The sequence below is a fragment of the Heloderma suspectum genome, chromosome 5, assembly GCF_057233095.1.
Source record: "Heloderma suspectum isolate Gila_16-S chromosome 5, 16-S_ref, whole genome shotgun sequence".
Lineage (NCBI taxonomy): Eukaryota > Metazoa > Chordata > Lepidosauria > Squamata > Helodermatidae > Heloderma > Heloderma suspectum.
In genome coordinates, this window is record NC_139462.1 from 14,180,830 (window position 1) to 14,205,457 (window position 24,628).

At 46.1% G+C, this 24,628-nt stretch overlaps 1 protein-coding gene across 6 annotated transcripts in view; it reads right to left on the reverse strand.

Annotated features, from left to right (window-relative positions):
• Positions 1–19,080, reverse strand: part of SUCLG1 (succinate-CoA ligase GDP/ADP-forming subunit alpha) — a 28,004-nt gene extending 8,924 nt beyond the window's left edge. For 2 of the 6 annotated variants that reach the window (XM_084855362.1, XM_084855361.1), the window contains exons 1-7: positions 18,998–19,080; positions 14,381–14,484; positions 10,717–10,833; positions 8,071–8,283; positions 7,276–7,333; positions 5,606–5,689; positions 13–164 (exon numbers count right to left, since the gene is read on the reverse strand). In XM_084855362.1, the coding sequence (XP_084711488.1) occupies positions 13–164; positions 5,606–5,689; positions 7,276–7,333; positions 8,071–8,283; positions 10,717–10,833; positions 14,381–14,484; positions 18,998–19,049 (780 nt within the window). In that variant the 5' untranslated portion in view covers positions 19,050–19,080. Of the gene's footprint in view, positions 1–12; positions 165–5,605; positions 5,690–7,275; positions 7,334–8,070; positions 8,284–10,716; positions 10,834–14,380; positions 14,664–18,997 lie in introns of those variants that run through there. The other 4 variants (XM_084855360.1, XM_084855358.1, XM_084855364.1 and 1 more) reach the window with 3 other exon arrangements.
• Positions 19,081–24,628: the final 5,548 nt, after the last annotated feature.

The window sequence follows — 24,628 nt, forward strand, 5'->3', positions numbered from 1 at the left end:
GTTTAAGCTTACAGAATTGTTTTTCCTAAGGAAGTCAGCAGCATCTTCTTCAGCATTTCCACCGATCTCGCCTATCAGTATAATCCCTTCAGTGTTGGGATCCTTCAGGAGGACATCCAGACAGTCGATAAAATTTGTTCCGTTGAACGGGTCACCTCCGATTCCTGAAGGGATTCAAAGAGGACCAACACAAAGGGTAATCAGCATGGTGCTTTCAGAGGGCAATTCTACTAAGAGAGGTTGCCAACTTTCAAGGCTGCTACCTTGGCTCAGTTGCTTTCAGTTAAAGGACAATAGTCGTGCAATTGCTAACAATAATTTCAGCTTTTAACTACCAATTGGGCTGTTCACTTGTTGTTTTTCAAGGAAATAAAAACCCTTCTGATTTCCAGAAAAACAGAAAACTTGAGATATATCCAATTAAAAATTTGCCATGGGCGCGATCCTATGCATGCTTAGACAGAAAAAGGTCTGACATTTTTCTCTCTAACCGTGCATAGGATTGCTCCCGGTACTACTACAAGATGCTACCTTAAGATCAATGGGCCATTTTGACTGGTACCATTGCCAACTGGTTCCCTAGAAGAACCCATTCCTAGAGTTGTGGGAGAGCTGAAGGATTGTACCTGGAGCCTTCTACGTGCAAAACTCCAGTGCTACCACTGCCCACAACTATGCCACAATCTTTACACTGAGAGATTTCAACACACAGCCAATGCATTTTAAAAGATATGAACTGCTCTGTTTGCAAGTTGCCTTTTCACAGATCTTTGAGCCACTTCCCAACACGCATCCTACAATATGGGTTGGTAAACATTGGTGGTTGTAGCCATTATGACAGCTAGAGAAGATCACATATTGTTACAGCAGATGCAGTGAGACACACATTCACTACCTGCTTTGTGCAAAAGCCATGTAAACTCCAGACCTCCAAATAAGGTTAAAAAGGAGCCCTTCCTACACATTACATTTTTAGCACAACGTATCTTTTTGAACCCCCTTCAGGGATCACTGCCTTGTTGTGGCGAAGGGGCTTGCGTAACTCAGTGAAGCCATAAGCTATGCCGTGCAGGGCCACCCAAGACGGACAGGTCATGGCAGAGAGTTCTGACAAAATGTGGTCCACTGGAGAAGGAAATGGCAACCCACTCCAGTATTCTTGCCAAGAAAACCCCATGAAATGTATCACAAGGCTAAAAGATATGATGCCGGAAGATGAGCCCCTCAGGTTGGAAGGTGTCCAATATACTACTGGGGAAGAGCAGAGGGTATTTCCAAGTAGCACCAGAAAGAGTGAAGCGGCTGGGCCAAAGCCAAAAGGACACTCAGCTGTGGATGTATCTGGTGGTGAAAAGAAAATCCGATGCTGTAAAGAACAATATTGTTTAGGAACCTGAAATGTCAGATCAATGAATCAAGGTAAGCTGGAGGTGGTCAAACATGAGATGGCAAGATTGAACATCGACATCTTGGGAATCAGCGAACTAAAATGGACAGTCATGGGCGAATTTAATTCAGGTGACCATCATATCTACTACTGTGGGCAAGAATCCCTTAGAAGAAATGGAGTAGCACTCATAGTCAACAAAAGGGTGGGAAAAGCAGTACTGGGGTACAATCTCAAAAACAACAGAATGATCTCAGTACGAATCCAAGGCAAACCATTCAACATCACAGTAATTCAAGTCTATGCCCCAACCACTGATGCCGAAGAAGCTGAGGCTGATCGGTTCTATGAAGACCTACAACACCTTCTAGAACTAACACCAAAAAAAGATGTCCTCTTCATCATAGGGGATTGGAATGCTAAAGTAGGAAGTCAAGAAATCACCGGGATAACAGGCAGGCATGGCCTTGGTGTACAAAATGAAGCAGGACAAAGGCTAATAGAGTTTTGCCAAGAGAACACGCTGATCATAGCAAACACTCTTTTCCAACAGCACAAGAGACGACTCTACACATGGACATCACCAGACGGTCAATATCGAAATCAGATTGATTATGTCCTTTGCAGCCAAAGATGGAGAAGCTCTATACAGTCAGTAAAAACAAGACCTGGAGCTGATTGTGGCTCAGATCATGAGCTTCTTGTTGCAAAATTTCGGCTTAAATTGAAGAACGTAGGGAAAACCACTAAACCATACAGGTATGACCTCAATCATATCCCTTATGAATATACAGTGGAGGTGACGAATAGATTTCAGGGATTAGACCTGATAGACAGAGTGCCTGAGGAACTATGGATGGAGGTCCGTAACATTGTTCAGGAGGCAGCAACTCAATCCATCCCAAAGAAAAAGAAATGCAAGAAAGCCAAGTGGCTGTCTGAGGAGGCTTTACAAGTAGCTGAGGAAAGAAAGGAAGCAAAAAGCAAGGGAGAAAGGGGAAGATATATCCAACTGAATGCAGATTTCCAGAGAATAGCAAGGAGAGACAAGAAGGCCTTCTTAAATGAACAATGCAAAGAAATCGAGGAAAACAACAGAATGGGAAAGACTAGAGATCTCTTCAAGAAAATTGGAGATCTCAAGGGAACGTTTTGTGCAAAGACGAGCATGATAAAGGACCAAGAAGGCAGGGACCTAACAGAAGCAGATGAGATTAAGAAGCGGTGGAAAGAATACACAGAAGAACTATACAGGAAAGATCTGAATGTCCCTGATAGCCATGACAGTGCGGTCAGTGAACTTGAGCCGGACATCCTAGAGAGTGAAGTCAAGTGGGCCTTAGGAAGCATTAGTAACAACAAAGCTAGCAGAGATGACAGTCTTCCAGCTGAGCTATTTAAAATCCTAGAAGATGATGCTGTTAAAGTGCTGCGTTCAATATGCCAACAAATTTGGAACACTGAAAGGTCAGTTTACATTCCAATTCCAAAGAAGGGCAACGCCAAAGAGTGTTCAAACTACTGCACAATTGCACTCATTTCACATGCCAGCAAGGTGATGCTCAAAATCCTACAAGCTAGGCTTCAGCAGTATGCGAACCGAGAACTACCGGAAGTACAAGCTGGGTTTAGAAGAGGCAGAGGAACTAGAGATCAAATCGCCAACATTCGCTGCATCATGGAGAAAGCAAGAGAATTCCAGAAAAACGTCTATTTCTGCTTCATTGACTACGCTAAAGCCTTTGATTGTGTGGATCACAACAAACTGTGGCAAATTCTTAAAGTGATAGGAGTACCAGACCACCTTACCTATTCCTGAGAAACCTGTACGAGGGTCAAGAAGCAACAGTAAGAACCAGACATGGAACAACCGAGTGGTTCCAAATTGGGAAAGGAGTATGACAAGGCTGCATATTGTCACCCTGCTTATTTAACTCATATGCAGAGTACATCATGAGAAACGCCGGGCTGGATGAATCAGAGGTCGGAATTAAGAGTGCTGGGAGAATTATCAACAACCTCCGATATGCAGACGATACCACCCTAATGGCAGAAAGAGAAGAGGATCTAAAGAGCCTCTTGTTGAGGGTAAAAGAGGAGGGTGCAAAAGCTGGTTTGAAACTCAACATTAAAAAAACTAAGATCATGGCATCTGGCCCCATCACTTCCTGGCACAGAGAAGGGGAAGAAATGGAAGCAGTGACAGATTTTACTTTCTTGGGCTCCAAGGTCACTGCAGATGGTGACGGTAGCCATGAAATTAAAAGACGCTTGCTCCTTGGGAGGAAAGCTATGGCAAACCTAGACAGCATAGTAAGAAGCAGAGACATCACCTTGCCGACAAAGGTCCGTCTAATCAAAGCTATGGTTTTCCCATAGATGGAGGGCCAATGTATGGCCCTCCATCTATGTATGGCCAATGTATGGCCAATGTATGGCTGTGAGAGCTGGACTATAAGGAAGGCTGAGCGCCGAATAATTGATGCTTTTGAACTGTGGTGCTGGAGAAGACTCTTACGAGTCCCCTGGACTGCAAGGAGGTCAGATCAGTCAATCCTAAAGGAAATCAACCCTGACTGCTCATTGGAAGGACAGATACTGAAGCTGAAGCTCAACTATTTTGGCCACCTAATGCGAAGAGAAAACTCTCTGGAAAAGACCCTGATGCTGGGAAAGACTGAAGGCAAAAGGAGAAGGGGACGGCAGAGCATGAGATGGCTAGATAGCATCACCGATGCAATGAATATGAACTTGAGCACACTCCGGGAGAGAGCGCAGGACAGGAAGGCCTGGCGTGCTGTGGTCCATGGGGTCACGAAGAGTCAGACACGACTGAACGACTGAACAACAACAACAATCTTTTTGAACAGCCTCTTTTAATAGAGGAATGCTAACAGAACACTGACCCAAGGCCGTAAGCCTTCCATTGCAACCCTTCTCTTGGCTACAGTTCCAAAGGAGGGATATGATGTCTAGGTTAGGCTTAGCTTCAGCCCCTACCGTCATGTGTTGTCATTTTTCTTGGGGATGCTCATGCAATCTGCCTCTGCAGGATTCCGACCTAGATGTTAAGATTCCACTGCATAGGACAGTTTTACTGGAACGGAACTCAAAATTCCAGAGATACATTTCCAGAATTCTGAAAGCGGAGTGAAGGAAGATTTCTGCTTCCTTTTCTGTTTCTTTTCAGTAAACACACACAAAAGTAAATTAAAAAGTGAACTTCCTCACAAAAGCCATTCAGTTTTTTTAAGGACGTAAGAAGAGCTAGATCCGATCAGAGGCCTAGCCTGTTCCCTAGAGTGGCCAGAGCCTATGGGAAGCCCACAAACAAGACAGAAGGGCAATAGCTCTCTCCTTCTGTATGCTTTGACTGTTCAAAGTGGTTTTTAGGTATATGTTGTCCCTGTGTATATTGTCTGTGTGTTTTTATGTATATGGTCCTTAAATTGTATTTTAATTATTTTTAATATTTGTAAACCGGCCAGATAGCTTCAGCTATGGGGTGGTTTAGACATGTAATAAATAATAAGAATAACAATACTCCCTTCACACAGAGAGGAATACAGGCAGTAGTGGGAAGTCACAACTATTTTTAATACCACAAGCCTCTCTGCATGGTAGCAGTGTCTTCAAAGGAAAAGCAAGAATTTATTTGTGAAGTGACCTCATAAGTCTTTAAAAGATCCAAATTAAAACTTAGCTGAGAGTTCTCAAATTCTCTTTGGTTCATAAGTGGAAGCACTGGGATAAAGCTTCATGAACCCCCTCCACCTTTTTCATGGCCCTGCTGGTGGTGGCCAGCATGCTTCCAGCTGCTTGTGTGCACCTTGTGCTTGTTTATCCTAAAAGACACCACAGTAAGGGCTGGGAGCACTGCCCTCCCTCTGACCTGGCTTCAGATACCCTGAAGCCAAATCAGAGGGAGGGCAATGCTTCCTGCATTCACTCTGGTGTCTTGTGGGTAATAAAAGGCATTCAGAAGCAGCTGCAAGTGTAATTGTGGGCATGTCTGTCCTGTAGCTCACCCCTGTTCATACATCCCAATCACCAGAATGCCTCCTGACTTTGCCACCCTCTTCACAGGCTATGATTAGGGGGCATTTTGGCTCACCACTATTTCTAACACAAATATAAGAAGGGAAGGGGGAATCAGTGTTTCTAACTAGTTTCTACAACCTTATGTGTTGTCTTACACATGGACTAAGCCTCTCTCACCAACACAGAAGGATTGTCCCAGTCCAACTTGAGTTGTCTGATGAACAGCTTCGTATGTTAGCGTGCCAGATCTTGATACAATACCTGAAGAGCAAGGAGGAAGAGACAGGCACAGAGGAAAAATAACGTAAATGATAAGCTGGCCTTAGTTCCTATGTCAGAAGGGACATAATCGGTTCACACGAGGGATAGGCAAAATGGATGCCCCCAGACACCTTTCTTGATGCCCATCAAGATAACCTACCCCTCCCACTTTAAAAACAACAGCAACAACACATCTTCTTACCAGCAGCTGGGATTGCTGTGAAATAGATTTCTGTTGGTGCTGAAAATTGTGGGTTTAAAGGAGGAATTTAGTATGTTGGGGCTCACATCCTACTTCTGCCTTGTACTCAGTCTTTCTGGGCAGGTTACGTGGCCTCTGCTATGGCAGCCATTTTGTGTTAGTGCCCAGGACAGTTTCTCAAATTGCCAAATGTGCTCAATGCCCCAAAAGGTTGCCTACCCCTGGTTAACATAAAATCATTGCATTCAAAATTATTCTTACAAGAATAATTACGGTATGTTACATTATGATTTCTGAATCACAACACAACATACAAATGATCTGTCCTGGTGCATCAGTTCAACTGAAACAAATTTGCACTATGGACCCAGGATTTTCCTAGTCAGCTGGAGGAAGCAGCTTCACAGAGAAGGCTTCTTATCAGCCTTCTGGAGCCTATTTACTCAAAAGCTTAGAATATGCTGGAGAATGTCTCGATCACACCAGAGAAGAACTGAACACCTGCAAAAATTCAGTGGTCTGCCATGTTCCCATTCCCCCATTTCATTCTGATAATCCAGGATTTGCAATAGAAACCATAAAAATAGCTACAGAATACCACGGAATGTGCATGTCTACCCAAGTGTTTACATACATGGACCTGAAACACATGTAGACTTCAAAAATCTCTCACCATCTACTTTTTTAAAAATGGGGTCTATAGCAAGCACAGAATTATTATTAAGATAATGGCAATCAACACTGACAATGTCAGAGAATGGAATGGCAATTTCAAAATGCTAGGAAAGCAGCATTCCGAGGAAAGCAGCACATGATTTTTACAGTTGGTTTCTGCCCCTTCTGCAAGTGGAAAGGCAATAATGCACTACTACTGAAGAAACCAGAATTCAGTCACAGGGTGATTGGTGCAAATGGAGCAATCAATCCATAACAAGGATAATCTCTCCTTTCAAGTGCACTTACACCAGGAAGGATGAGCTGCTGGAGGCTATAAACTGAGGTCAGTGGCTTCCATACATGATTGGAGCTTTTGAGACTGAACTTAATTGGGACTTACTCAGAATACCACCCTTCCCATCTCCCCTCCTCAGGCTTCTGGTTAAGCATGAAAGCACTTGCTCCTAGCTACTATAGTAAGATACACAGGTGTTGTTGTTTTTATTGGCCACTGAATTTGCCACTGAAGCCAAGCTCTTTTAACACAAACCTGCATGCTTTATAGTTCCTCTTAGACCAGCCACATCAAATCAAGATAGATGTGTCCAATTCAATTAACTTAAGATGGCATTGCAAGGATCTTAACTCAAATGCACAATCTATTGCAACAGGACAAACAGAACTGCAGTTTCAAAGAAATGCACCAGATTAATCTTCGAGATCTTACCAACTCTTCCTTTCTTGTGAATGTGGCCAGGCATGATACCAATTTTACATTCTCCAGGCTAAAAACAAAACCCAAAAAAACAAACTTGATCAGATTTTGTTTAGATTTCTTTCCCAGTCTATTGAAAGAGAAGTTAGAAAGACATCTTTGCAAACTTTCTAGATGCATAGGAAAACCTCACCACTGTGTCTAGCCTGCCTAAAACTTCTTGTACATCTGCAATAGAACCACTATACTGTGCAAAACATTCCGGAGAATATTCTGGGGCACACACTCAGTTCTCATGGGATGATGTGAAGGCCTTTTTGGCCTTGCTGTCACCCCACATGAACAGAACATACTGTCATACAGCTACACCAGCAGTGGTAGGCAAGCTGACTTTCTAGGAAGCTTGCCTGCCATTAGTGATCTTACTGAAAAATGCCAGGAATTCCTCAAACACAGTTTGGAAAAGACAGTTTTATAAGTATGCCCAGTTTCATTCTCACACCAATGCTGTTGTGTAGACGGGGCTAAGAGATAGTGACTTAGCATCCAGCGAGTTACATGGCTAAGCGGGGATTAGAACCTGGGTTTCCCCACATCCGAATGTAACACACCATGCGCCATTATACCGTCTTAAAAGGGGCATGTGTTTGGGGGGCAGGGGTGAAATCAAAACACAGTCACTCATTGGGGTGATGCCAAAGAGCAAGCAAGGATACTAATTTCAACGTGTACCAATCTTTAGCAAAAAAAAAATCTATTCTCTAGGAAAAAGATACCAATCCATTTTAATGTCGTTCGAGCCCTTACGTTGATAACTCCCGGACAATTTGGGCCAACAAGCCGAGTCTTGTCCTGACGAAGCAATCTGTGTTTGACACGCACCATGTCCTGCTGGGGAATACCTTCTGTAATGCACACAACAAGGGAGATTTCTGCGTCAATGGCTTCATTGATTGCAGCAGCAGCAAACGGAGGCGGCACGTATATTGCAGAGGCTGAAGCACCCGTTTTTTCTTTAGCCTAAGATCCAATTACATAAAAAAGGAAAACCATCATTCCATTGAAACATTCAACATGCTGTAAGATAACTCATCACCAGGAACAAAAGATCTCTTTTTGCTATCCAGAGATTTGATCAAGCATTTAAGTAATTCTGCATGAGGCCTATTCCTTAAGATCTATTGGCCAGAATCATGCGCGAACCAACTTGCATGCAGCTGAATGCTAAAGCACATGGCCCCTAAGCTTTTGCAGCTTATGCAAGAGCTCAAAGTGATAAACAAACAAGACTTTAAGGCACTGACATTACAGAAAGTTGGCTTTGACAGAGTCCTGATGCAACATCTCAGCTCCCACTGTGTGTATGGAATGAGCTGAGCGGTTCTTTGGATCTTGGCCGACAGCATCACATTACCTCAAGTTTCATATCCACTTTTGAAGGCACTGAAAGGTATGCTCTGCTCGTAGGGGTTTCTTCCATCAAAATTGTGGCTTCCTGACCTTTGTGCTACACCACAACTGTGGGTAAAACTATATAGACTGGGCTGTGTTAGAGATGTAAGGGCAGGGGATACAAGCCTCAGGGCATACCCACAGGATATGGTGGTGTCAGGGTTCCCCTTATGACTTGGACCCCCTGAGCAACTCCTTAAGGACCTCTTGCCTTCTTTGAAGTCCCGCCTTCCTTCTTTTACCTTCCTCTTTCCAATAACGTGGGGTTTAGGCTGTAGACATGGGGTGACTGACACTCACAGGGTTTAACCACAACAATTTACTGATAAATTAAAGCAAGCAAATCACAACTAAAGTTATTTATACAATAGAGATGAGTGATAAAAAAGGCCTTAAGAGAAAATAAAAGTTGCAAAATGCAAGTTCCTTTACTCTAGCTATACTTAAGACTTCTCCAGGCTGCTTCTTCCTGCTCCCTCTTCAGGCTGCGGTCTCCCTGGCTCTGCCCTTACCGACTCTCTCTTTTTATACCCTCCTCCCCCAAAACTGAAAGTACTGTTTCAAACCTAAAGAAATGAAACTTAACTGGGAAACTGAAACTTAACTGGGGAAATGAAACGACTCCTCTCAGGGATGCCCCTCCCAACAAAAAGTCCCAGGCATCTAAGCCCATCCTGTTTATTTTCCTTGCCTCTGTAGGCCTCAAACCTTCACAGGGGGTGCAGGTGTCTACCCTTGAGCAATCAGAAGGTAAGGATAAGGGAACAAGAGCATATGAATGGGAGCCCCTGTGTGGTAGTAACACAGTGTACAGTCCACCTGAATATTTTGATCTGGAAGTCACCCAGATAACCTTCCAATTCTGTATTATCTAAGAAGACTTCCAAAACATTTTGTTCCTGCCAACTGGGAATTACTATTAAGATAAATGTATTAAATGACTGATCCCAAGTCAGAAAAATGTAATTATGCATTATATGTGTGTTTCATTCCTCGGTCTGGTTTCATAATGCTCCTCATCCTCGGGAATTCCACAGACCAACCTGGTACTCTCCAGATGGATGATAATTCCCAGCATTTCTGATCACTGGTCATACTGCCTCGGGCTGACTTCAGTTCCTGTTAATCTGGAAGGCTGCCACAGAGGAATCAACACTGGAAATATTACATATTCAGATATGGAAATATCTGAGTGGACAGCATTCCCCATGAGGAAAACACCACTCAATTGGGATATGTCCTTAGTGCAAACGTTTAAAGCAGGGGTAGGCAATTTGTGGCCCTCTGGATTTTTGGATTACAACTTCCATGATCCCTCACCTTTAGCTAAGCTGGAAGTTGTAGGCAAAAAATATTATTTTTCTATTTATATATATATATAATAAAAAATATATAATATACATGGAGGCCCAGAAGTTGCCTGCCCTTGTTTTAAAACCTCCACTCCAGCTTAATTCTCTCCCTCACCCCATTATATTTATGCATACCCCACCTTTTAGAGTAACATTCTCACAAGGCAACTTAGACACCTCATAAATATACTGAACAATAACACAGGAGAGACAAAAATCTTTAAGTTAGCCATTAAAAACAGCAGCAACTAAAATGTGAAGCCAAATAAAACCAGTAAGAAAACTGTGTGGAATAAAAAAATAAGTTTTAAAAATCTGCTCAAAATCTAGTAAGGACACAGCCAAACACAGCTCTGGGGGAGGTTCATGCAGGTGCGGGCAGTCCTTGAAGAAAACCAGTCCCAAACAGCTCAGGGCTTTAAAGGTCAAAACCAGCCCTTTAAACTGAGCCCAGAAATGAACAGGCAACCAATGCAAACGGTAGAGAATTGGTGTAATGTGATCTGGTGTAACACCTGACACCACAAGCATCCTGCTGATTGTGTTCTGCCTTTAAAGGCAAGTTCATGTAAAAAGTGTGAGAAAAGTCTAGTCTGTATGTATGTAACCAAGACGTATGATCATTTATTATACAGCCCTGTAATATTACCTCTTCCACAGAGTTAAAAACTGGAAGCCCCAAGTGACTTTTGCCCCCTTTGCCTGGTGAAATTCCTCCTACTAGATTGGTTCCATATTCCAATGCCTGTTGACTGTGAAAGGTACCCTGCAAGAGAGACACAAACGTGACCCGAAACACCACAACAATTTAAACGAGGAAAAAAATTCACTGAACAAGATTTCTCCTGCACAAGCCTCCCTGAAATGAATCCTCCAGACTGCCCTAGTTTCAAAAATCTAGCACATTAAAGAGCACTCTGTGAGGTGCTAGATTTCCAAGTGCAGGAAAGGAAAAAATCCTAAACCTGCAGTCTAAAGTTGCATAATCCAAACAAGGCAATATCATGTAATTACCCTGCATAGGCAATTAATCAAAATGGGCAGATTGATCAATTCTGCATTTTTCCTCAGAGTAGAAAAGCCCAAAATGGCAAACAAACAAATTAACAGATTAGAAATATGTCCTATTGCTCCTAGAACTAAGACACCATGTCACACGCTCCAAATATAAGTGTGGCATGACAGACTATAAATAGAAGACATCACTTACAGTATAGATACATACTATATGCAGGAAATGGAAGCCGTGCTTGCACTGAAGTTCAGAACTTCGAAGATGGTTTCAGAGGTAGAACTGCTAACCAGTTAAATAATTTTACTTGATTACATTATCAGAACTATCCTTTAAATAACTTTATATCACCAAGACTTCAATATCAGTTCCTTTTTTAAGATAATGAATTTTATAAAACAATTTTAACAAAAAATTAGATAGCTATTATTGCAAAGAAAGAATAGTGGCATGTTTAATATTGTCTGCTATTCCCTAATATTCCAGAACTAAAGAAGCCTCAAGTATGCCATTAACTCTCAGCTCTGCAGATTAAAATCCCCCCTTCCCCGCCTGAGCAGCCCAACCTATCAATCAAAGTGGGTAACCAGAAGCTCTAAGAACCAGAACCATATGAAATGCATCAGCCTAGTTTTAAAAGTTCTCTCCAAGTGATCAGTTCAGACCTCTAGAAAGAGCAACGGGGAGAAACAGAGAACAAAGGGGAGGGGAGAGAGACCCCAACAGCCACTAATAGATTATCCCTGAATGAATGCATCCCTTAACAGAAAAAGGTTCCCCAATCCTGAATAACAGCTTTGGTTGATTAAGGGTGCAATCCTATTCATGTTTCGACAGAAAAATGTCCTACAACTCCCAGCATCCCCCAGCCAGCCATGGGAGTAAGTCCCGCTGAACTCAATGGGGCTTACTTCTGAGTAGACCTGTACAGGATTGCACTGTAAATGACCCACTCAAACCTTCAACCCTACTCCAAAGCCTTTTTCCAAATTACTTACCACCAGAGCAGTTCCAACTCCAGTTTTAACAGAATACAAAATATGACACAATGGGAGTCTTCGGACGACATGCTAAGTAAAGATGGTGCAGTACCCACGCTGCGGAGAGGGTTACCAAAAGAACGGGCCACCCTCCCAACACACAACTGCAGAACCACGCTGCACAGTGCGGTTCGGTCATCCATCCCGGAGCACACCCCTGGTGGCGTTTTCAGCCGCTCTAGGCATGCATCTCCATGGTAGGTCCCGGTTACCTACGTGTGCTCACCAGACGACAGAGTAAGCCATCATGGGGCACATTAACCCTTCTGCAGAGCGTGGGTTACAAGGGTGGCTTAACAGACGTAATTAACTCATTGTGGGCAGAGAGCACCCCCCACCCAACCACCCGTGACAAGCTGACCCCTCATGGGTCACTCCTGGAACGGACCCACCATGGCTCAGCATGTTATCTGAACCCAGCCAATGAGTCAGTTCAAGCTGTTCGCAGCAGCCACATGGTGGCCACTTCTGCATGGCTGCAGTGCCACATGATGCGCCTGATCTCGTAAGCTAAGCAGGGTCAGCCCTGGTTAGTACTTCTATGGGAGACCGCCTGGGAATCAGGCTTCCTGCATTGAGCAGGGGGTTGGCCTTGATGGTCTTGTAGGCCCCTTCCAACCCTAGGATTCTATGAGTGCCACAATGTAGCACTCACTGCATCAGCACACCTTCCTGGCAGATTCCCAACACAACGGGATCGATCCACAGAGTAAGCAGCTCTTACAGATTCCCACAACTACATGGAGCTACCTCCACATAGTGGCTGTAATGTTCTATGTATTCCTGAAATCTAGTACCTCACATGAATTTTGGCAGCCACTATTCATTCATAGCACTCTTCTGCTCAGTAGGGTTCGCAGGAGGAAACAGAAGTCAGCTCTGACCTGGGATGGGAATCAGACCATCTCAGTGGAAATAACTCTCCAAACTTGAATCAAAAAGATAGCAGCTGTTCAATAAAAATGGCGTTCCATAGCCGAGGTTTTCAGATACTACTAAATTAACTGAGGATCAGACAATGAAATTAATGTCAAGCCGATCCAGGAGAGACAAAAGAAAATTCTTCACCCAACACATAGTGAGCTTAGAAAAGTCAACACCACAAGATGGTGCAATGGCCACAAAGGAAGCTGTCTTATGTTGAGTCAGTCCATCTAGCCCAGTACTGTTGACAATGACTAGCAGTAATGGCTCTCCAGGGTTTCAGGCAGGAGCTTTTCGAGTCTTACCTGGAGTTGCTAGGGACTGAACCTGGGACTTTTTGTATGAAAAGCAAATGCTCTGCCACTGAGCTACGGCCACAGGCTTAGCTGGCTTTAAAAGGGGATTAGATCAGTAACATGGAGGAGAGGTCCATCAACCTGCCCCAATAGTTAAATGGAATCTCCATGTGCAGAGGAAATATATCTTAATACCAGATGCTGGAGAAAAATCAAAGGGAGAGCTATTGCCTTCATGCCTTGCAGTTTCTTGGCTCCTGTAAGAACCGGATGGACTTTTGGTCTAGCCCAGCAAGATTCTTCTTAGGTTTATAAGAATTCTGCCTTCAGGGCACCGTATACACATAAGCTTCTCTACCAACAAATCCCTTGGTGTAGCAGAGGACACAGCACACGAGATCACTTTCAACACTCCGTTCATACTGAGGGCAAGTAATAGGCTGGGCCGTCAGGAGTATTGTCACTGACCTGGGCAAACTGGGCAGGATCCAAACGGGCGCTTATGCCCCTGACAATTTCCTTCTGCCCCATCAATTCCCTTCCGCAAGCAGTGGGTCGCACCAATCCAGTTGCACAAGTGGGACCCACTGCTTATGCAAGGGAAATTTAGCACTTCCTAGGGGAAGCCCCAAAATGAGCGGAAACACTAGTTTCTGAAAGGAGGCAGGTAGGCAGCGCTCCTTTTCCACTCCTTTTGGGTTGCCCTGGAAGCGCTAAATCGCCACGCTTGCGCAATGGAATTGGCAGGTCTTGGGAGAATCAGTGGGAGCATACATGCCCCGTTGGATTCTGCTCAATGAGACCACATCCTAAAATGCATCGGAAACATCTCTACAGCTGTGCATCACAGAGGAAGACCAGTAATGGTGGGCAAGCTGTCTTTCAAGGAAGCTCGTCATCCATTCTTGATCTTCTCCCAGAGGAACTTGAGAGAGGCTCACCAAAGAATCCCAGGCAGGGTTCCCCAAACACAGTTTGGAAACCACTGTTCTACAGCATGAGAAAAGGTACAAAGAATTGATTGGCCACCCAAACACGCACCTGTTTGCCGGTAAAACCCTGGCAAATGACCTTCGTGTCTTTAGTGATGTAAAGGTTCTTCCGTGTGGCTGAATATGAACAATGCCGTACCCCATTTTTCTGCACTAGAAAATAAAAAGATATAGGAAAGAATGATCGATAATCACACTGTGCATTTCTACAACACCCACAAAAACTCAGTGAATTAACCCACATCATACTTTTTTTTTTGCCAAATACAGGAGGTTTGTTGTGTTAGTTTTAATTATTATTAATATTATTTTTAAAAAGAGTTCCTTTAGGATTAACTGCACCTTTAAGATCAACTGGAACAATTTTATTGACATCGCAGGAGCGTTCACAGAAAATTGCCTAATTGATCTGAGTGGAACTGTGGGCTGCAAGTCAGAAATCACTGATGGGAATCTTAACACTCCGTCTTGAATCTGTACTATGAACTACACATCAGAACGTTCAAAGTCCACAATCAGAAGTGCTTCCCTCACTTTTAACACAAAAAACGGGAGTCCACAATTTCAGTCACCATAAGAAGTGATCCACCGCCTTCTAGCATGGACAACAAGCCCTTGGCTTCTTCCCAATGAGAATGGGGCTTGGACTAGTTGATTTGGCTCTGCACTTCCAAGCTGCCTGGAGTGCCTCAAAAACACATAGCCAGAACAAACTGCAGTTTTCCTCTCCAATTTAGATCGGGGGGGGGGGGAGGGAGCAGGGATCAACCTTGCAATTAGACAATTGCGGGGATGAATCCTGTCCCACACTCCAGCTCCAAGCTAGAAAGGAAAGCTGGTGTTCGTTTTGATGCTGCACTTTCAAGGTACTTGGAGCCCCTTGGAAGAACAGTATGATTGTAGGAATGACCCCATTCCCCCTCCCTCACCCACCACCACCACTGACCTTCCAAGCATGAGACTGAGGAGGGGAGCAAGGTATTGTCCTTGATCATATGGCACATTTTGGAGCTGCAGCACAAGGACAGGGGATAAGACCACACCACCTTCCACAAGGTTCACCTCCCCCTGCACATTCCAGAAGATTGGGAAGGGAAGAAATTGAGGGATCAGGCGGGAGGGTGTGACCACAAGTCACCTTGAGTTCTATTTTTGGTGGAATGACGAGATCTAAATTAAATAACTGATCACTCATGCCTGGTTAGCAAGTTCTGAGAAGGAATGTAAAGGTATGTCAAAGAAGAGCAGCATTTCCCAACCTGGTGCCCTCCGAATGGGCTGGACTGCAACTCCAACCATTCCCAGACAGCATGGCCACTGGGGAAGGTGGGACAAGACAAATGTATGCTCTTGCAAGTGTCAGAGCATATAAAGTTTTCAAAGCGAAAATGTAATGCTCGCTCTTGAGACTCCAAGAAAGAAAAAGAGATGGCATAAGATGCTTTCCCTCCAGAAAGCATTCAACGGGGCACTGAACTTCATATGGCCGACAACAGTTTGGGGATTTGTGTGCTCGTGTTGTTTTTGAAGAGACAGAATACACCTCAAGCAGCACCAAGAGTTAAATTAGGAAAAGGAAATCTGTGGCAGCAGCATGTCTACTTTGGGAATTAAAATCTGCAGCTATAAGCACAAGGTGACAAACGCAATGTCTCAGGAGGAGTTGAACATTTTGCAGAAGCAAGTAGCAAGTGTCTGTCTGCACACATTTCAAGCTAACCTTCCTAGCAGAATTAGCTTGTCTCAAGCCAGAAACCTGTGTTTTCTTTACAGAAGGATCCACCCCTTCTGCAAACAAGACACTCTTCCTCACTGATTTGGCACAGTGCTAGCCCAGTTGTGGACAGCCCATTTGAACTCAATACCAGCAACATGCACTTTCCCATCCCTGTTCCCCAAAGGTTCTCAAGTTACAGCATGGACAGGGAGGAATGCACGGTTCTTCTAAGGCACTTACTCTGCAGCCCACAAGAAGAGAACCCTTGCTTGTTTTTTTTTTTAATAATAAATTTCTAGAATTCATGTCAGCAGAAATACCTCCTAAAGCCCAATGGCGTAAAAGATATGGAACAAGGAGGCAAGGGGAAAATTCCCAATTAATTGTTATTCAAACCTCATGATTCTTTAAGCACTTGAGAAGTCTCAATAGGTGCTTAATCAGGCTTTTTTTTAGGGTAAAATCCAATTGCAGAACAGACTTATTTTCAACAGATAAATAAGCCTATTTGAATCAATTGTGGCTTGGTCTTTATCTAGTTCATGAATATTGTGCATGCTACAAGTCTCCAACAGGCACAAGTTAGCTGTAGCTCTGGTTGAGGGCTCCTGATACTCCCCCCAAAAAAAAATCTGAACCCTAGCAAGCAGATGTTCACCCATCTTGAACAGAATAGGGGCTAGAAGCTATTTTCCTTGCTGCTGCAACTTCCTGGCTCTTGCTTGACAAGAGACAATTCCAGTCAATCCAACCTCAGTTGCCATGGAAGACATAAGAATGAAGACAGATTTATAGCAAACCCATCACCGTAACTAACTCTGCAGTGTTGCAAAAACCATTCTGGTTGGGGGGGGGGGGGTTGCAGTCCAGCATGTATTCTTACCTTACAACTGTCCCAAAGCCTCAGGAAGCCACTCAGCTGATTTCTTATGAAAACTCAACTAGCTCTACATAGCAATGCACCTTTGCTGTGTGAAGCCAATAAAATGAACACCCCTAGAAAAGTGTGGATAGAAAACTATAGCTAGATAGGTTTAGCCATGTTCTGTGTGACCAAGAAATAGGTTTTTGACTGACAAAAGGTGTGATACAGAGCATGGACAATACTTACAACTGATCATTAGGGGATCATTAGGAAAGGAATCAAAAATAAAGCTGAAAGCAAGATAATGCCTTTATATAAATCTATGGTGTGACCACGCTTGGAATACTTTGTGCTGTTCTGCTTACCACTTCTAAAAGGATGGAATTGCAGAGATAGAAGCGATGCAGAAAAGAGCAACCAAAAGGATCAAGGGGCTGGAGCAACTCCTCTATGAAGAAAAGTTACAACATCTGGGACTGTTCAGCTTAGAAAAAAAGGTGAGTGCAGGCACAGAAGATAGAGGTGTACAAAATGATGCAAGGTGTGGAGAAAGTGGAAAGGAGACTTTTTCTCCCTCTCTCATAATAATACTAGAACACAATGGGGTCATCCCATGAAGCTGCATGGTGGGAGATTCAGAACAGGTAAAACTAAGTACTTCTTCACACGGTGCATAGTTAAACTATGGAATTCACTACCCCAAGATATAGTGATGTCCACCAATCTGGATGGCTTTAGAAGGGAACTAGACAAATTCAAAGAGGATAAGGCTATCAGTGGCTACTAGTCCTGATGGCCATAAGCTATCTTAAGTATGAGAGGCAGTATGCTGATGTACGCCAGTTGCTGGGGTCCATGACTGGGAGGCTGCTATTGCCCTCATGCTCTACTTGTGGGCTTCCCATGGGCATCTGGTTGGCCAGTGTGGGAGGGAAAGGGGCTGGGGCTAACTATGCCTTTGCTAAAGGGGGGGGGGAGTCTATAGGGTATTTAGCAGACTCTAGAAAAAAAACATAAAATAAAATCTAGAGAACAGAATTTGCAGAATGACAAGTGACACAGTTAAATAAAGAGAATCTAACAACTACATTCAATGCAAGTGTGGGGGCCCTGTGGCTCTCTGGATGTTGCTGGACTACAAGTCCCATCATCCCTGACCACTGGCCATGCTGGCCACATCTGATGCAAGGGAAAGGCTGCAGCTCAGTGACAGAGCACCTGCTTCGCATGCAGAAGGACCCAGGTTCGATCCCCAGCATCTCCAGATAAGGCAGGAAAAGCTCTTGCCTGACACCCCAGAGAGCCGCCGCTAGCCAGTGTGAACAATACCGGGCTAAATGGACCTATAATTGGACTCAGAATAAGGCAGCTTGGATGTTCCTGTGCTGGGAGTCCTACAACACATGGAGGGCCACAAGTACCCACCCCATGACTGAATGAGGCCAGCCTCACACACCCCACCCAACTCTGAGGCCCCTGGAGAGAGACCCAGGGAGGCCAGGCCGGGCGGGAGCCTCCGTCCAGCGGCTCCCGAGTCGCCCCACCACTGCAAGCAGACCCAAGGCTGGGGCAGGCTCAGGCCGTGATTTATTTATTGCATTTATATCCTCGCCTTTTCCCCTCTTGCAAGGAACCCAAGGCGGCTTACATGACCCTCCTCCTCTCCGTTCTATCCTCACAACAACAACCCTGAGAGGTAGGCTGGGCTGAGAGTCTGTGACTGGCCCAAAGTCACCCAGCGAGCTTCCATGGCCGAGTGGGGGCTAGAACCCGGATCCCCCAGCTCCCAGTCCAACACTCTCACCACTACACCACACCACCCACGCTGACTGGGGGGGGCGGAGAAGCCCTTCTGCTGGGGGGGGTGTTCCCGAGGTAAGGGCCCAAGGGGGCCGTGGCCCCGATTCCACGGAGAAGTTAGCTCGGCTGCCTTGGGGGGCGTGGAGCCCGGGGGGCTGCGGCCCTTCGGCGGGGCCTCGAGGGAGGGGAAGGATTCTCCACGCGGCGTCCTGGGGGGAGTGTCGCCCCCATGAGAAGGGGCAGAGTTGGGGGCGATTCAGACCCCCCCCCCGGCCTTCACTCACGGAGCAGGAGGAGGCGGCCGAGGCCTCGAGCGCCGCTGCCACAGCGCGACATCGCCCCCGGCTGCCAATGACAAGGGGGCCTCGCCAGGCTGGCGCTGCGCCCGCCCCTTCCGGCCGCGCGCGCCGGCGGCAGCGCGCATGCGCCCGGGCAGCCTGGCTGGGCCTACCGAGCGCCTGAGCTGCCGCGAGCGGCTTCGGAGAAGGCGGCGGCGGCGGCGAGCCCCGCGGCTCGTGGCGAGGCAGGGCCGTTGGCTGTGCTTCGCGGGAGCGAGCCCGCTTCGGAGCTTACGGGGAGGAGGGGCAAGCAGGCGGCTCGACGGGCAGCCTCCCCGTGGGGAAGCCGCGGGGCGAAAGGACCCCGCCGGTCCCACGGGGCCGCGAGGGATTGTGGGGGCTGTAGTTCGCGCCTTGGGAGGCGCGGCGGAGCGCGCTGAGGTCTGGTCCGAAGGTGCCCGGCGGGGCGTGGTCACAAGTCGGTGTGTGCAATAGGTAGAGCTGCAGCCTCGTCGCGTGCCCAGCACGCTTGCTCGGAAGACACTCTCCATGTGGCCAGCGTGCATCGGATTAAAGGCTGCAATAGCCCTAGCCGTGCCTACCTGAGAGTAAGGCCCACCGAGCACAAGAGGATTTCCTTCTGAGCAGCAGACGTGCATGGGATTGCGCCGGGGGGAAGGACAGCGCTGGGCTTTTGGCAGCGCTCCTGTAATAATAAAAGACTTCATTCCCGTTTTTAAAATTCAATTAATTCTGGAAAAGGGAAAGAAAAAAAGGTAAAGGTAAAGGTGTCCCCAACCAGTCGTGTCCGACTCTAGGGTGCGGTGCTCATCCCCGTTTCTAAGCCGAAGAGCCAGCGCTGTCCGAAGACGCTTCCGTGGCCATGTGGCCGGCATGACTGAACACTGAGGTGCACGGGACGCTGTCACCTTTCCCGCCGAGGCGGTACCTATTTATCTACTTGCAATGTCTTGCTTTCGAACTGCTAGGTTGGCAGAAGCTGGGACTGAAGACAGGAGCTCACTCCGACATGCAGCACTCGGGTCTCGAACTGCTGACCTGCCGACCTTCCGGTCTGCAGTTCAGCGTCTTAACCACTAAGCCACCGCGGCCCCAAAAGGGAAAGAAAGAAATGCCTTAATCCCCTGTTCAAGCCAAGGGCGTCACCACATCTTGTACCAGTCGTATAAGTTGTAGGAAGAAAGTAAAACAAGGATCCATGAAATCAAAAAGGGATCTTCATGATTTCGTATGTTTTTTAAGGGGAGACACACACATATACACACGCACACCCAACCACCATCCAATCATGGAGTACGTCTGCTTCCATGGATTGAACCAGAAAAACCCTGGATCCACCCACTCATGGGTGCAGCCACCGCCCAAAAACAGGGTTCCGAAGCAGGGATCCCCAGGGATCCTCATGATTTTAACAAGAAACATACCCCCAAATACCACTGTATCACAGGGAACATCCGCCTCCATGGACTGAACCAGAATAATCATGGATCCGCCACTTGTAGGCACGGCAACAGTGCAAAAACATGGATCTGAGGCAGGGATACTCTTGATTTTATACGATTTTTACAGAGCGAATCACCTAAGCCACCATCGTGTCACAGAGCACAGCTGCTTCCATGGACTGAACCAGAAAAATCACGGATGCGCCACTCATGGGAGCAGCCACAGTGCAAAACTTGATCCGAGGCGGGGATCCTCAGGGATCCTCATGATTTTTACAAGAAAGATACCCCAAACACCATTGTATCACAGAGCACATTTGCCTCCACAGACTGAACCAGAAAAATTGCAGATCCGCCATTTGTAGGGATGGGGAGAATTTCTCCCCGAAACTTCGGGGGGCCGAGTGCCAACGTGTTCGGCCCCCCGAAGTAGTTTCGGGGAGAAATTCTCCGCACCCCCCCGCCCCCCGCACCCCCCCGGGGACGGGACTTACCTTTCCCGAATGTCCCTCCTGGCGGCGGGTCACGGTGGCGGTTCATCAGCTCTTCGTCAGGGGCGGGGGCAGCAGCCGGTCTTTCGACTGGCTGCCGCCGCCGCCATTCCAATAAAAGTAAAAATTAAAAAAACGCCCCCATTATAGGCTACGTGACGATTAACGTAGCCTATCACGGCTAGATTTGCAAAGTCAGCCGTGATAGGCTACGTAAATCGTCACGTAGCCTATCACGGGTGACTTAAAAAAAAAAAATAACGCGTACCGATAATGGCGGCCCCCATTGGGAGCCGCCATTCACGTTCCTTATTTGGTCGCTGTAGTCTACGTAAAGATTACGTAGATTACAGCGACCACATAAGGAACGCGAATAGCGGCTCCCTATGGGGGCCGCCATTTGCGTACGCGCTTTTTTTTTTTAAAGTCACCCGTGATAGGCTACGTGACGATTGACGTAGCCTATCACGGGGGCGTTTTTTTTTTTTTAACTTTTTATTTTGCGGCCGGGTGAGGCGAGGCGCCTCCTCCCCGGCCTGAATTTCGGCCGGGCGAGGCAGGAAGCCTCCCCCTCGGCCTGAATTTTGGCTGGCCGAGGCAGGAAGCCTCACCCCCCCAGCTTGAACTTCGGGGGGAGCAGCGAAGCGCCTCCCCCCCACCGCGAAGCAAGCTGAGAGACCAGGTATGTGGCTTTCGTGCACTCCTAGCCATTCGTGGGCACAGGCTTAGGGATGTATGAAAGTCACTTACCTTTTCGACAGGGTGATTCGCGGTGGGGGGGAGGTACGGAGCACCTCCCCCCTAAATCCTGATCCGGCTGACTCCGTTCCACAGAGATTCCATGGAGCCGCCGGCCGGGGCTGCCCGCAGCCAGACATCGGGCTGCTGGGCAGCCTTCCGGAAAAAAAACACCTGCGTACGGAAATGGCGGTGGCTATGGCGGCCGCTATTTGTATTCCCTTTTTTTCACTGCTTTAGCCTACGTAAATATTTACATAAGCTATTACAGCGGCAGGGGGGAAAGGAACGCAAATAGCACCCACTACACTATTTGTGTTCTCCTTTTTTCACCGTAATAGCTTACGTAAATATTTACGTAGGCTAAAACAGCGAAAAAAAGGGAATGCAAATGGTGGCCGCCGTACGTAGCCGCTGCCATTTCCGTATGCGGTTTTTGTGGGTTTTTTGCTTGCCGTGATAGGCTACGTAAGTATTTACATAGCCTATCACCAAAGGCAGCTACGCAAATGGCGTGGTGGCTGCCATTTGAGTTCACAGCAGCTGGCCGACAGACCAGCAGCTGCCGCTGGAGCCACCACCGCCAGAACATCTGCCCCAGGTAAGCTTGCTTATTTATTTATTTATTTATTATTATTATTATTATTATTATTATTAAATTTATTAATCGCCCATCTGGCTGGTCACCCAGCCACTCTGGGCAATGTACAGCATACAATAAAACAGTTTAAAACAATAAAATTCTACAATAAAAACATTTTCTAAAATACCCTAACCCACCCCAAATGCCTGCCTGAACAACCACGTTTTTAATGCACGACGGAAGCTCATTAAAGAGGGGGTATGGCGGAGTTCCCTAGGGAGGGAGTTCCACAGAGTGGGGGCCACCACAGAAAAGGCCCTCTCCCTCGTCCCCACCAGTCTAGCTGTCCTGGCTGATGGGACAGAGAGAAGGCCATCCGAGGCTGATCTTGTTAAGCGGCCTGTCTGGTGTTGCTGGAGGCGCTCCTTAAGATAGGCTGGGCCGGAACCATATAGGGTTTTAAAGGTCAAAACCAACACCTTGAATTTGGCCCGGAAAACAACTGGTAACCAGTGCAACTCCTTCAGCACTGGAGTGATGTGATCTCGCCGGCAGCTGCCTTTACGTCCCAGGGGGGATTCCGCGGGGGAGGGGGGGAGGCCGTCCCGCCATGGGTTTTGGGGGGCCGAATGCCAGTGCATTCGGCCTCACTTAAATCCATGGTGGAATTCTCCGCCATCCCTAACAGGCATGTCACAAAAACATGGATAGGAATTGTATATGGAATCCACATGAAGCCATGGTCAAATCATAGCTCACACAGATGCCCATGTACTGAACGAAATTACTGATCCTGTACTGGACCATTCCGCTACAGTCAAAAACATTGATTCAAGGCACATATCCTCAGAACCGAACCTTAAAAATCCTGGATCCGTTAATCACTTTTTTAAAACCCTGGGTTTTTAGGAATGAGGGAACACGCTAGTGCACGTTGTCTGATCTTCTGCTGTGAGTGAGAGCGGCTAAATAATCCAGGAATGTTTAGTTCTTGGGTTGTTTGTCATGATGTGCAAACAAGTAAGTCTGGCTTGTCTCTTCCAGATCAAGCCTAAGAAATAACCCCAAACCAAACTGTGGCTTATTTCTCTGGGTTGATCATGAATAAGCAATCCAGCATTCTTGGTTTCGTGTCACAACTGGTTGTTTCGGTGTGCCTACTCACAGCAAAGGCGATCAGGCAGTGTTCACCAGCATGCTGACACACTCACAACCCAGGATTGTTGTGATATGTTTACCAGGCCTCTTTCTCCAAATCCATAATCAAATCGGTTCTCTTCCTTCTATACTCGCTGGTCTCTAAAAAGCATGTATCCATCGGAGCAAGATGTACCCACAGCAACAGGTATATGAGGAAGGGATCCTCATGAATCATCTTAATAGTTTTTACATGGAACACTTAAAATCAAATGTTAAGTCACACCTTACACCCTTATCTCTGGAGTACACCGTAAAAATCAGCATGGATCCAGCGTGCTGTACCACATCACGCTGCACAAGCTTTGCTCAGAAGCATGGCCCTCATTATTCTTGCACACAGGCCCCACCATGTAATCATAAGGATGTAAAAAACTGTCTCTGAGGCACGAGATCTAATGCATCTTCATGGTTTTTGGAGGTATGCCCACCACCTAATTATAGCTCACATCCACCTGCAGGTAATCCAGTACAAGTGGGGATGTACAGATTTCGTTAGATCCTTTCCGTCTGTGTTTGTCAGGTGTCTTTAATTCCATTGGCCACTCAATTACTTTCTACGAGAATTATTTTCCACTTCTGCAAATGCACATTCTCATTAATGCTCATGAGCACTAATGTGCATTAACACATTATTGCAAGTACGCATTAGCACTAATGAGCAACAATGCAAATGTCCCCCAAAAGTAAAAGAATGGTCTGGAAGTCCACAGAATCCATGCAGAAGAAGCCAGGTCGCAGCAGAATCCGGAGGTCAGATAAATAGAAATCTGAACTCATTTTAATCCATTGCAGATTTTGCCAACATCCCTAACTAAAAGTATGTTATTTTATTTCTCTGTTCCTTTCCTGCTAAGACAAGTCATTTAGCAGTACCACATAAATTAGTAATACAACATCAGTGATTACAAAATAAAATAATATAAAATCAAAACAAAACAAAACAGCACCAATGTCTTTAAAGAGAGCAAATATACAGATTCAGGGGGATAAAACTGCAGTTTCAATTATCATTAAAAGCCCGGCGAAGAAGGATGCTCTTCACCATTTCTCAGAAGGTGGAATGAGAGGAGGCCAGGCACATATGCCACCGGGGACAGTCCCAAAGCTTTGTTCCCAACACAGAGAAGGACCTGTCCAGTGTACCAAGGAAACCAACTACAGA